The 14561-nt window shown below is 37.2% G+C and overlaps 1 protein-coding gene and 1 long non-coding RNA gene across 8 annotated transcripts in view; one reads left to right on the top strand and one right to left on the bottom strand.

The window, feature by feature from the left end:
• The window catches only part of BLVRA (biliverdin reductase A), a 104358-nt gene that overhangs the window by 52694 nt on the left and 37103 nt on the right, over nucleotides 1-14561 (bottom strand). For all 7 annotated transcript variants that reach the window (XM_081079909.1, XM_081079911.1, XM_081079914.1 and 4 more), the window contains one exon: nucleotides 11312-11409. In XM_081079909.1, coding sequence (XP_080936035.1) covers nucleotides 11312-11409 — 98 coding nt within the window. The remainder of the gene's footprint in view (nucleotides 1-11311; nucleotides 11410-14561) is intronic.
• Nucleotides 1-14561, top strand: part of LOC308510532 — an 83387-nt gene that overhangs the window by 54362 nt on the left and 14464 nt on the right. The window lies entirely within an intron of this gene.

Here is a 14561-nt window from a genome sequence, read left to right as displayed (position 1 = left end):
TGGATCCTGGTGCTGCTCCTTCCGTGGGGATCTGGACACCCAGAGGCTGCGCCAGTGGTCCCTCTGGCCTCTGCCAAATGTCCTATTTATAACATCAGGGACATAAGGATATTTTTCAAAACCTGACATTCTTCAGTTTTTTTCTCCCCTTTCTTTTTGGTCTCAGGTATGGATTTTCTTTTTTTAAGCTATGGATGCGTCTCTCAGCCAACAGAGCTCTTAACTTATTGTCAAGAGTTTTTTCTCTAAACTAGGCTTCAATACTAATGTGGGTTTCTTTCACATTTTCCTGAAAGAATTTTGGCTTGTATTTTGTAGGTGTCAAGCTCTTCACATTAATGGTTGGTCCAGCTCTTCACATTAATGGTTGGTCTTGTCATCTACTTTTGAAGGATTCTCCCGTGCCTTTCTTTGCTGGGTACATTCTCTCTGCATTAGGTACCTGGTGAAAATTATCTTTTTCCTGATGTAGTTCAATGATGACTTGAAATTTCCACTGGAATTATGGCACCTCCTTTTCTAACTGATTTTATCTGACTTCAGTGAAACATTCCCAGTTTGGAGATGTTTCATATGATTTTTAGAGCATCAGTTATTTCATATTCCTCCTTTCAGTTAGTATGCAATTGGTTTCTTTTTGACTTGAGAGTTCTAAAATAAGCCTTTAATCCAGCCACATCACTCATTGTCTTCAAAACTCCGTTTGGTTCATATTCCACGTAGTCTCTGTTTTCTAGTGAATTTGTTACATCCAACTCCAAGCTCTCAACATCCATGTGTCTTCTCCAGGAGCAGAAGCCTGATGTGTGACATTCCACAGTGTTCATCCAGAAGCTTGATCTGGCTTTTTTTCATGGAGTTTTGTAACATTCTTTTATTCTGTATAATAAATGTATTCATTATTCACTCATTCAGTTTCTTTTCTTATCATTAGATATTTTTTAAAATTTATTGGGGTGACAATTGTTAGTGAAATTACATAGAATACACATGTACAATTCTGTATTACATCATCTATAAATCCCATTGTGTGTTCACCACCCACAGTCAGTTCTCCTTCCATCGCCATATATGTGATCCCCCTTACCCTCATCTCCCTCCCCCCACACCCCTTACCCTCTGGTAACCACTAAACTATTGTCTGTGTCTATGAGTTTTTGTTTCTCATTTATTTGTCTTGTTCTTTTGTTGTTTTTGGTTTATATACCACATATCACTGAAATCATAGTGTTCTCTGCTTTTTCTGTCAGACTCATTTCGCTTAGAATTATACTCTCAAGATCCATCCATGTTGTAATAATTGTTCCTGTATCATCTTTTCTTATCGCCAAATAGTATTCCATTGTGTATATATACCACAACTTCTTTATCCATTCATCTATCGAAGGACATTTTAGTGGTTTCCATGTCTTGGCCACCGTAAAAAAAGCTGCAATGAACATTGGAGCACACGTATCTTTATATATAAATGATTTCAAATTCTTTGAGTAGATACCCAGGAGAGGGATTCTGGGTCATATGGTAATTCTATTCGTAATTTTATGAGGAACCTCCACACTGCCTTCCATAAAGGCTGCACCAGTCTGCATTCCCACCAACAGTGTATGAGGGTTCCTTTTTCTCCATAGCCTCTCCAACACTTGTTTCTATTTGTCTTATTGATGATAGCCATTCTGACTGGGGTGAGGTGATATCTCATTGTGGTTTTTATTTGCATTTCTCTGATGATTAGTGATGTTGAGCATTTTTTCATATGTCTATTTTCCATTTGTATGTCCTCTTTGGTGAAATGTCACTTCAGATCCTCTGCCCATTTTTCAATTGGGTTGTTTGTTTTTTTGTTGTTGAGCTTCATGAGTTCCTTCTATATTTTGGATATTAGCCCCTTTTCGGAGGTACTGTTTGCAAAAATCTTCTCCCATTCAGTCAGTTGCCTCTTTATTTTGTCGATGGTTTCTTTTGCTGTACAGAAGCTTTTAAGTTTCATATAGTCCCATTCGTTTATTTTAGCTTTTACTTCCATTGCCTTTAGAGTCAAATTCATAGAATGCTCTTTGAACCGAAGGTCCATAAGTTTAGTACCTATGTTTTCTTCAATGCAGTTTATTGTGTCAGGTCTTATGCTTAAGTCTTTGATCCATTTTGAATTAATTTTGGTACATGGTGACAGATAGCGGTCCAGTTTCATTCTTTTGCACGTGGCTATCCAATTCTGCCAGCACCATTTATTGAAGAGGCTGTCTTTCCTCCATTGAATGTTTTTAGCTTCTTTGTCAAAAATTATCTGTCCATATTTATGTGGTTTTATTTTTGTGTTCTCAATTCTATTCCATTGGTCTATGTGTCTGTTTTTCTGCCAATACCATGGTGTTTTGACTATTGTAGCCCTGTAGTACAAGCTAAAGCCAGGGAGTACGATACTTCAAGTATTGTTCTTGTTTTCTTAAGATTGCTTTGTCTTTTCGAGGTCTTTTGTGATTCCAAACAAATATGATGATTTTTTGCTCTATTTCTTTAAAAAATGCCATTGGGATTTTGATGGGGATTGCATTAAATCTGTATATTTGGGTAATATGGCCATTTGAACTGTTGATTCTTCCAATCCATGAGCACGGAATGTCTTTCCATTTCTTTGTGTCGTCTTCAATTTCTTTCAAAAATGTCTTATAGTTTTCAGCATATAAATCCTTCACATCCTTGGTTAAGTTTGTTCCTAGGTATTTTATTCTTTTTGCTGCAATTGCAAAAGGAATTGTTTTTTGTATTTCTTTTTCTGAGATTTCATTCTTAGTACGTAGGAATGCAACGGACTTTTGTACGTTGATTTTGTAGCCAGCAACTTTACTGTATTCGTTGATTGTTTCTAACAGATTTTTGGTGGAGTCTTTAGGGTTTTCTATATATAGCATCATGTCATCTGCAAAGAGTGATAACTTCTTCATTCCCAATTTGGATGCCTTTTATTTCTTTCTCTTCCCTGACTGCTCTGGGAAGGACTTCCAACACTATGTTGAAAAGCAGAGGTGATAGGGGACAGTTCTGTCGTGTTTCTGAATGTCGAGCAAAGGGCTTCAGTTTTTCACCATTAATTATGAGATTAGCTGAGGGCTTGTCATATATGGCCTTTATTATGTTAAGGTGTTTTCCTTCTATGCCTATTTTATTAAGTGTTTTAATCATAAATGGATGTTGTATCTTGTCAAAAGCTTTTTCTGCATCAATTGATATAATCATATGATTTTTGTCCTTTATCTTGTTAATGTGATGTATCACATTGATAGATATGCAGATGTTGAACCATCCTTGTGCCCCAGGGATGAACCCCACTTGGTCGTGATGAATTATGTTTTTAATACATTGTTGTATTCGATCTGCTAGAATTTTGTTTAGGATTTTGCATCAGTATTCATCAGAGATATTGGTTTTTAGTTTTCTTTTTTTGTGTTGTCCTTACGAGGTTTTGGTATCAGGGTAATGCTGGCCTCATAAAATGAGTTAGGGAGTACTGTCTCTTCTTCAATTTATTGGAAGAGTTTGACCAGGATTGGTATTAGATCCTGTTTGAAGGTTTGGTAGAATTCACTAGTGAAGCCATCTGGTCCCAGACTTTTGCTTTTGGGAAGGTTTTGGATGACTGATTCAATTTTGTTACTGGTGATCGGTGTGTTTAGATTTTCCAGTTCTTCATGGTTCAGCCTTGGAAGGCTATATGTTTCTAAGAACTTGTCCATTTCTTCTAGGTTATTGAATTTGGTGGTATATAGTCCTCCATTCAAAATGGATAGTATTCTTGCATGATCCTTTGTATTTCTGTGGTATCCGTGATAACTTCCCCTTTTTCATTTCTGATTTTGTTAATTAGTGTCTTCGCTCTTTTTATCTTAGTGAGTCTAGCCAAGGGTTTGTAGATTTTGTTAATCTACAAAATTCTTTTCAAAGAATCAGTTCTTTGTCACATTAATTTTTTCCATTGTCTTTTTGTTCTCTATTTCATTTAGTTCTGTTCTGATTTTTGTTATTTCCTTTCTTCTGCTGACCTTGCGTTTCACTTGTTCTTCTTTTTCTAGTTCTTTAAGGTGTAACATGAGGTTATTTATTTGGGATATTTCTTGTTTCTTGAGATAGGCCTGTAATGATATAAATTTCCCTCTTAAAACTGCTTTCGCTGCATATCAAAAATTTTGATAGTATGTATTTTCACTGTCATTTGTTTCTATATTTCTTTTGATCTCTCCTCCAATTTCTTCTTTGACCCAGTCGTTCTTTAAAAGTATTTTGTTTAATCTCCATGTATTTGTCTTTTTTCCTGCTTTCTTTTCACAGTTGATATCCAATTTCAAAGACTTGTGATCAAAGAATATGCTTGGTATGATTTCAATCTTCTTAAATTTGCTGAGGCTGATTTTATGTCGCAATATATGGTCTATCCTTGAGAATGTTCCATGTACACTCGAAAAGAATGTATAGTCTGATGTTTTAGGATGAAGTGCTCTCTATATGTCAATGATGTCCATTTCAGCTAATGTTTCATTTAGGGCTGCTATTTCGTTATTTAGTTTCTGTTTGGATGATGTATCCATAGCTGTCAATGATGTATTTAAGTCCCGTAGTATAATTGTGTATTGGTCAATTTCTCCCTTTAGTTCTGTTAGTAGTTTCTTGATATATTTCGGTGCTCCCTGATTGGGGGAATAAATATTGATGACTGTTATATCACTATGAAATGTCCATCTTGTCTCTTGTTACCTTTTTCACCCTGAAGTCTGTTTCATCTGATGTCATTATGGCTACACCTGATTTTCTCTGGGTACTATTTGCTTGGAGTGTCAATATCCACCCTTTCAGTTTTAGTCTATGCTTGTGCTTGTAGCTGAGATGTGTCTCTTGGAGACAGCTTATGATTGGGTTTAGTTTTCTGATCCAATCTGCTACTCTGTGCCTTTTTATTGGTGAGTTCAGTCCATTTACATTTAGGGTTATTAATGATATGTGAGTATTTCCTGTCATTCTATCTTTAGTTTTCTGGTAAGGCTGTGTCCCCAGTGTTTCTTTGCCTTTTTGTTTTTTATTATTTCTGTTTGGTGGCATTCTATGGTGTTTCCCTCTGTTTGTTCTTTCATTACAGTATATATTTCAGTTCTAGATTTTTTTCAGAGGTTACCCTTAAGTTTATGTAAAAGAAAGTTGGATATTTAGAGTATTCCATTTTCTTCAGCACGTTTACTTTCTCCATTCCCATATTCCGGTTCAGGCCTTTACTCTCCCCCTTTTTATGTTTCAGTTGCCACAAATTGTCCCTGTTGTTGGTGGTCGAATAGCCTCCTTTAGTATTTCTTGTAGTGCAGGTCATGTATTAGAAAATTCCCTCAGCTTCTGTATGTCTGGAAAGGTCTTTATTCCTCCTTCATATCTAAAGGATATCTTTGCTGGATATGTTATTCTTGGCTCATAATTTCTCTCTTTCAATAGTTTGAATATTTGGTTCCAATCCCTCCTGGCTTGTAGAGTTTCTGCTGAAAAATCTAATGATAATCTAATGGGCTTTCCTTTCTAGGTTACCGTCTTCTTTTCCGTGGCTTTCTTGAGGATTCTTGCTTTGGCGTTGATTTTAGACAGCTTCAATACAATGTGCCTTGGAGAAGGCCTGCTGGGATTCGAGGATCCAGTTCTGTCCACAAGTTTGGGACGTTCTCATCGACAATTTGTGTGAATATATTCTCTGTTCCCTTCTTTATTTTTCACCTTCTTATGCCCATTATTCTTATACTGCTCTTTCTGATAGAGTCAGAAAGTTCTTGTAGAGTTCTTTCATTTCTTTTAAATCTCAAGTCTCTTTCTCCTGCCATCTGTGTAATTTCCAGGTTTCTATCTTCAATGTTACTGATTCTTTCCTCCACCTGGTCAACTCTACTACCTAAGCTGGTTATTTCATTCTTAATTTCTTCTATTGAGTTCTTAATCTCCAGAAATTCCATTTGGTTCTTTTTTAAAATTTCAATCTCTTTCATAAAATGCTCATGTTGTTCTTTGATTGCGTTTCTGAGTTCATTAAATTGCCTTTCTGTGTTTTCTTGCATCTCGTTGAGTTTTTTCAGAACTGCAATCTTGAATTCTGTGTCATTTAAGTCACATATTTCCATATCTTTAAGTTTCTTTTCTGGAGACTTTTCATTTTCTTTCTGAGCTGTCTTGTTCCCTTGATTGTTCATGGCAATTACTGATTTATTGTTTCCCTTCCTAGACATTTACAGGAGTGGCTTCTGCAACAGGTTGCTAGGAAGAGGTCTTTCTTTTGTTTTCCAATACTTGTTGGTAGAATGTTTTATTTTCTCTCCGACTGCAGCCTTTTTTTTTCCTCTCTCACACAGTAGTGCTATGTTTTCTCTGCACTATTCCAGCTTCTCACACAATGGGGGATTCCCTGGGAGACGGGCCTCTCCTCTGTTAACAGTTCGCCTGGGTCATAGGGCGCCATTCCCTGTGGGGTTGCGGAGAGCTTTTGAAGTTCCAAAGCTCTTTCTACACCAGATTCAGAGCCCATATGTTTCAGCAGTTCTGTTTACTCCTGCAGGGATCTGACCAGATAGGTGGGGCCACGGGCAGAGTGAGTTGTGAGAGGTGGCCCAGAGCAATGGCAGCAACCACCACCACAGCCAGTCCTGTTACCACAGCTCCCTCTCCTTTGCCTGAACTAATTGGGCTGTGAATCTGTGTCTGCGGTCCACAGTTCTCAGAACAGCAAATATTCTGTTCTTTTGATCTGACACTGCTACTGTTCCGCTTCTAGCACTGGGCAAGTGGGGGTGGGGCAAGCTCTGGGATGGTAGGGAGGGGGTGGCTAATCAGTGCCTAAAGCTTCCGTTCTTTGCCGGCAGTGAGGGCTTAAACCACCGTTTTCAGCCTTCTTCCCTCAGTCTTTTCTCCGAGGTCTCTGCCGTGAGCGTTGGGTTCAGCCGTGTTATATGCTGACCCCTCAGACCTGTGGGCCATAAGCAGAGCCCTGGTAGTCTGAGTTCTTCCGTCTCCCGCAGCTGTGGTAGTTCCGGGATGCAGCGAGCTCGGAGCACTGAGGTAGGTCTGTATCCTGTGCCCACGCGGCTCCTTCTCCGCACTTCTCCCTTCCCTCCTCCCCCGCCAACCCCCGCTTGCGGGATTCTCCCACCTTTAGGTGATTTCAGTAGTGGACCTGTTCGTCTTGCCTGTCTGCTGTGCAAGGAGTCCTTTGTGGAGTTACTGTTGTTCAATTAGTTGTAAATTCCAGGGGAGCTTTACAGAGGCTCACCTCACGCCGCCATTTTGATGACGTCTCCAATCCTCTTAAATTTCTTAAGACTTATTGTAGCCTACACATAGTCTGTCCTGAAGATTGATAATTGTTAACTTAAGAAAAATGTGTATTCTTCTGTTATTGGATGACATATTCTGTACATGTTTGTAAGGTTCAAATGGTTGTTCAAGTGTTATGCAAATCCTCTTTTTCCCTTCTTGATCTTCCATTTAATTTTCCCATCCATTACTAAAAGTAGGGTATAGAAGTCTACTCTTATTTTTGTGTCCCCTCATCTGTGAATGTTTGCCTCATATATCTGGGAGTCTGATGGTAGTAGCATATATTTTGCAACTCTGATGTTAGATGAATTAACCCTAACTTTAATCACTATATAACGACCTTTATCTCCTATGACACCTTTTGACTTAAAGCCTATTTTGTTCGATAAAAGTATGGCTAGCAAATCTGTTCTCCTCTGCTTACCATTTGCTCAGAATAACTTTGTCCATCCTTTCACTTTTAGTCCACATATATCTTTTGCTCTAATGTCTTCTTTTTTTTTTCTTAATTCTTTTTTATTCTTTGTGTGAGGGTGTGCACGTGTGGGTGAGAGGGCGTGTGTGAGGGTGTGCATGTGTGTGAGAGCACGTGTGTCTCTAATGTCTTCTTGTAGATAGTATATAGCTAGATCTTTTTATCCATTGAGACAATTTATGTCTTTTGATTGGGGAGTTTAATCCGCTTACATTTGAAATAATTACTGATAGAAAAGGACTCTTTAATGCTATTTTGTTAACTGGTGTCTGTATATTCTTATAGATAGTTTGTCCCTTTTCCCCTCTTATAGTTTTCTTATAGATAGTTTGTCCCTTTTCCCCTCTTTTGTGTTCTGGGGATTTTGTGTGTGTGTGTATCTTCCATAGGTATTTTTATGTGGTTACTAAGGGTATTAAAATATTCTCCACTTTCAGTAATAAAATATCGTAAAGTCTTAATAAGCTAAATTAATAACAACTTCAATTGCATGCAAAAATGCTATTATTTTACATTTCCAATGTCCCACTTTGTTACTCATGCAACAAGACTGTCTTTTTTTTTTAAGTTTCAGGTATACAAAACAATGTAATAGTTAGACATTTACACTCCTCACAAAGTGATAACCACGCCCCCCCCAATCTACTACCCCTCTAATATCGTATATAGTGGTCACAATTCCATTGACTCTATTCCCTATGCTGTACTCCACATCCCGTGACTATATATACAAAGGGTGCCCATAAAATGTATACACATTTTAAGAAAGTAAAACTGTTATTAAAATTGTAATACTCTCTTGTTCCTCCTGGTGTCTGTCTGCAGTATTGTAATCTATCACCTTGTTCTTAGCATCCCCAACATGGCATCTAAAGTATGCTACCATTTCTTTCACCACTCCAAGTCTGAAGAGACAGAAACCAGTCCAAGTAGCTCCCTAAAAATCCAGAACATTACACACATGTTCCCCTGAAGAAGATGTAAAGAGTTATGAGTTTTCTTCTGATCACACTATGTAATGGAAAGGGCTATGGGAAGCAAATGCAGTGAACTTATCCACTTCAAGCAGCTCTCCTTGTTTTTGTGCTTGCCTGGGTCACTGCAACCACTTATCTGGTTTCTGGAGTTCTCAGTAGGGCATTCTGGTCTATATATTGTTACATCATTGTTTCCATGGGCAAATAAGTTCCTGGGGCTTCTTATTCCACCACCTTGCTGATAACTCTCCCAAATTATCTGTAACTTTTGCCATCGAAAATGATATAACATATAGGTATGCCCCCTTGAATAAGATTATTAATTCCTAGGTTACAATGTGAAGGTCGTAGTTACCTTTACAATTTACTTTCAAGTAAGTTTACTTTTAGCAGGTAGGTTAATACTGCCATTTGGCAATGTGGGTTCCTCAAGGACAAGGGTTATCTTTTTGTTATCCCTGTCATCACACACAATAGCTTATATATAAAGTTAACTATCAAGTAAAACCTGCTTAATGAATATAGTATGAGTTTTGAGTACTTATCTTGAGAATAAACGTCACTTTCAGTTTTAAGGACTTTTTTTTTCTTTTTTAAAGCTATTTGTGATCTGTACATATCCATCCAGATTCTGTTAAGAGCTAATACCAATGCTCCAATGTAACACCAATCCTTAATATTTTGTTTCTTTTTTCTCATTGAAAAAAAATTAACTGAAGTCCTTGTTTTATTCAAATTTCCTTAGTTTTTACCTAATGTGCTTTTTTGGTTTCAGGATACTACATTACATTTAGTCATCATGTCTCTTTAGTCTCCTCTCAAGTTGGAAAATTTCTCAAACTTTCCTTGTTTTTTAATGACCCTGGCAATTCTGAAGAGTACTAGTCAAGTATCTTGTAGAATGACAATCAACTAGGATTTTTCTGATGTTTCTCTCACAGACTGTGGTTATGTTTTAGAAAGGAAAACTAGAAGTAATGGGCCATTCTAATCACATATTAATGGTACATGTTATTAATATGACTTATCATTGTTGATGTTGATCTTGATCAGCTGGCTTAGGTAGTTTCTGTCTGGTTTCTCTAGTATAAAGTTACTCTCTTTCCCTCCTTTCCATATTATACTCCTTGGATAGTTTGCTTGATTTTTTTTTTATTGGTGTCATTTGTTACTTTACCCTGTATTTCCTGTGAAGTGAAAGTGTACTTTTAATCTCAGTTGTATGATTGATGCCATGTACATCACACCAGATAACTTGGAATGTCATAATGATCCATATTAGCAATTATTTGGTTAGGATGGTAACAGTAGGTGTCTCATTGTAAAGAGACATTTTCTTTCTTGCAATTAGCAAGAAATCTGTGGGACATACTTTGGAATCCTGGGCTTCATCCATGGACATCTGTGCCATGAGAAATACCATACAAAGCTCCCCATGGCCCCAAAGCTCCCCAATCTTCTCACTCACTTCAATAGTCATTCATTCATTCAGCTGTTAGTTCAACAAACATTTACTGAATACCTAGTTAAGTTCTAGGCAGTGTTTAGGTTTACCTGCTGGGGCTAGAAAGGGTAAATATGGGCTCTTCCTTACAGGAGCACAGCCCAGTTCTAGGGAAAGGCAATCAAGAGTTTCAATAAAGTGTGATCAGTCCACATTGGTGATAAACACAAGGTGCTTTCTTTGATGATTTTCATTATAAATGTTTACTATATTTTGTTCATATATTAAATAGTTTCAATAGCAAATGTTGGGGGCGAAAGGCGTCTGTAATTTAAACTTCATTTAACTAGCTCTTTTAATCCCTAAACATTCTAGTTAATTCTAGTTGCTTCCCAGAGAGGGACTTATCCCGTTACTCTAAAAATCTCTGGAGGGCAAGATGATTCAGAGGAACAAATGTGGACTTCAGAGCCCATACGAATTGAATCCAAATCTCCATCTCCCATTCAGTAGTCATGTTACTAGCTTTGTGACCTGGCACAAATTATTTATTTCCTCTTAGCAATGGATTACCAAGAAATCTGTGAGACAAGGAGGATTAAGCAAAATAACATATGAAGTGCTTATCAGAATTCCCAACTTCCTGGCATATAATAAATATCTAATAAATGGTGTTCTACTTAAGAAACAAAACTACAAAGTATGCATATAAAACAATTAATTACTCTGATCTGGGCACTTTTCCATTAGCAATATAAATGTCACATAAATAAAACAAATAATAGCATGATACTATAATAACATAGGTCGACTCTAATTCATATTTTAATTAGAGTAAAAGAAGCTGATAAGTCTCAAAGAAAAGTTTGCAAATTACCACCCATGCCTCTGCTCTGTTGGCCCTCCACCCAGCACTTATATGTGCCTACAGTACCAAGGGAGGAAGGGGTTGGGAGTCCTTTGAACCAGTAATACATCTGACATGGGGTTAAACTTTAAAGGCATAAAGATGACATCATAGAAACCTTAGAGGCAGCAACTCTTAGTAAGAGGGTCTGTACTCTAGACAGGCAGAACATACATCACCTTTCTGCTCAGCCAGATCCCACAGGTCCTGAGCTGCTACCCGAGACAGTGTCATGGGGTATTCCACAAGGATGTGCTTGCCTGCATTAAGGAATTGCCTTTGGGAAGAAGAGATAAAGAAAATACACTTCAAACAAGCTTCGCTAAAATGCCCTGCATGGCAGAATACAGAATGTTATAAAATCAAAAAGTCTCTGTGTATAAATGAGAGAGTCAAGGCCAGAGGATAAGGACGATCAATTTTACCTCACATTATTTTCTACTATGCTGTAGAGAATGACTTTCTAGTTATGTGTTAATTTGAACATTCAGTTATCCATCCACTCACATATTCAGCTACCAGTTACTCTGGAGGAGAAATAAAGACATCTTAACAGGTAAATTTCTTGTTACTACGTGAATTCAAATAAAGACTACAAAACCCATAGCAGCTAGCTCTGCCTGAGGCAGTCTGAAAAGATTTCACTAATGACAATTGAACTGACTCTTTAAGCACGAGAGGGCATTTTTCAGGTGCAACAGAATGATGGAATTTTACTTAGAGCAGCACATGCAGGGTCTTGGGCATTTTATGGGGCTTTGTTCATTTGGACAATGGTGTGAATTTCAACATGGCAGGGGAGCAGGCTACAGGGAGTAGAGGAACATGAAGTCATAAAAGTAGTTGGGAGCCTGAATGTTGAAGGACTTAGAAGGCTGTGCTCAGAAGTTTGGATTTTATTCTCTAGGTATTCTAGAGTACAAATATTTATAGTTGACTCATGAACAATGCGGGGTTTAGAGGCACCAACCTCCCACAGAGTCGAAAATCCATGTATGACTTTTGACTTCCCAAAATCTTAATTACTAATAGCCTACTGTTGACTGGAAGGAAGCCTTATCAATAACATAGACTGTCGATAAACACATATTGTGTATATGTGTTATATACTATATTTTTATAATAAAGTAAGCTAGAGAAAATGTTAAGAAAGTCATAAGGAAGAGAAAATACCTTACAGTATTGTACTGTATCAATACTGTTAATTTATGTCACCTGTATACAAGATGAATCATGTATCAGTATCTACATCAATATTGCCTTATATAATATAAAATACCGTAGATGTTATATGTATTACTAACACTAGACATCAAAAATGAAAATATGTGAAAAACAAATTCATATTTATTTATAGGTATAATGATTCATGCAATGATAATGAAAAAGCAATAATATGATTGGTTTATGGTAGCCTAGTTTAATAAATATAATTGCTTCATGGTAGCCTACACTATACACTAATGAATGAATCATAAAATTTTTTGTGGTGTATACGGTATTACAGTCATATTCATAATACAGTATTGGAATCACTGTTACTTTTTTTTAAAGAACAATTACCTATGATGATAGGCTGATAGGCAGTTTCTCCACTTATGAGAGGTATACTATATAGTAATGTAATTCTTTGAAAGCAGTTACAAAACAGTAAGAATACTAACATTATTAATTTGATATTAAATATCACTGACCTTATGCTTATGTAAGGGTAGGCTATCCACTTCCATACAAGTCTCGCAAAGAATGTTCTACATGATGAATACTCAGGGGATGATGATGATGATGATGATGATGACAAAAAAGTCTCATAGAGTTCATGCCATACAATCATTAGATTTTCATATGAAAATACACACATACACAACAGATAAGTTTATTAACTGTACAACATGATGGTTAATTACTATTCATTAAGTGAAAATGTATTATCATAAGGGTCTTCATCCTTTTCTTCATGTTGAGTGGGAAGAGGAAGAGGAGGGGTTGGTCTTGCTGTCTCTGGTGGCAGAGGTGAAAGAAGTGGAGGTGGAAGGAGAGGCAGTTACTCAGTATAACTTTATGGAAATACATAGAAATTTCTGTTTGATGTTTTTTGGTTTTTTATTTCTCTAATGTTTCTATATGGTACCAGTGTTCATCCACAGTTTGCTTTAGTTTCAGTGCTCATGTCATAGAAGGGCCCACGTCATAAAAGAAGTCAAAAGCAGTCTTGAATAATTGGAACCCGTCTGCCAGATTGTCTAATGTCAGTTTGTTTTCTGCCACTGCTTCTTCCATGTCTTCTTCCTCATCATTTGGCACTGGTTCAGAAGCACTCTTCTCCATCAAGGCATCTTTAATTAATTCCTTTGGTTTGGTGTATATTAGCTCTTGAACTTCTCCAAGATCCATATCTTAAAACCCTTCAACACCCACACACAGACACCATTTTTTGCCACATCCAAAATCTCTTTCATAATTTCTTGATTGGCTCTCTTGTAAATCCTGTGAAGTCATACGTAACATCTGGACACAGTTTTCTCCAGCAAGAATTGATTATTTGGGGCTTTCACAGCTTTTTCTATACTAATGATGGCATCTTCAATGGTGTAATCATTCAGTACTTTCATGATGTCCTCTCTGTTGGGGTTCTCTTCATAAGTGCTGACAATCTTTTCCATAGAGTACCAGTAATGAACCTTAAAGGGCCTTATGACCTCCTGATTTAGAGGCTGAAGTAGAGACATTTGTGTTTGGGGCAAGTAGACCACTTTGATGCCTTCGAAGTTGAACTCATGGGGGTCTACGTGGCCAGGGGCATTGCCCCAAATCAAAAGAACTTTAAAAGGTTGTCATTTATTGGCAACGTACTTGACTTCACGGACAACGCCTCAATGGAACCAATCCAGAAAAAGGGTTTTCATCTTCCAGGCCTCCTTGTTGTACAACCAAGAGACTAGCAGCTGGTGTCTGTCTTTTCCCTGAGTTAGCAGCTTTATAGATCAGGGCAATCCTGATTATAAATAAACCCGATTGCATTTGCACAGAACAATAGAGTTAGCCAATCCCTTCCTGCCTTAAATCCTTGTGCTCACTTCTCTTCCTTATTAATAAATGTCCAATGTGGCATCTCCCGCTCTCCCCCCGGAACAGAGCGCTTTCATCTGCATTAAAAACCTATTCAGGAAGATATCCTTAATCCTCAGTGATTTTCTTGATGGCATTTGGGAACTTGTCTGCTGCCTCTTGATTGGCAAAAGCTTCTTCTCTAGTTATCTTGACATTTTTTTTAAACCAACCTCTTGCTAAATTTATCAAAACTTCCTTTGCTGGCATTAAATTCTCCAACTTTAGATCCTTCATCTATACATTGTTATATAATAATTTTGCTTTCCTTCAAATCATATTAGTCTATAGATATGCCTTTCTTATAACAATCCTATACTT

This window comes from Rhinolophus hipposideros (genome assembly GCF_964194185.1).
Source record: "Rhinolophus hipposideros genome assembly, chromosome: 18".
In the NCBI taxonomy this organism is placed as follows: Eukaryota; Metazoa; Chordata; class Mammalia; order Chiroptera; family Rhinolophidae; genus Rhinolophus; species Rhinolophus hipposideros.
Note: the sequence above shows the minus strand (reverse complement) of the source record. Positions and strands in the feature narration are given on the sequence as shown.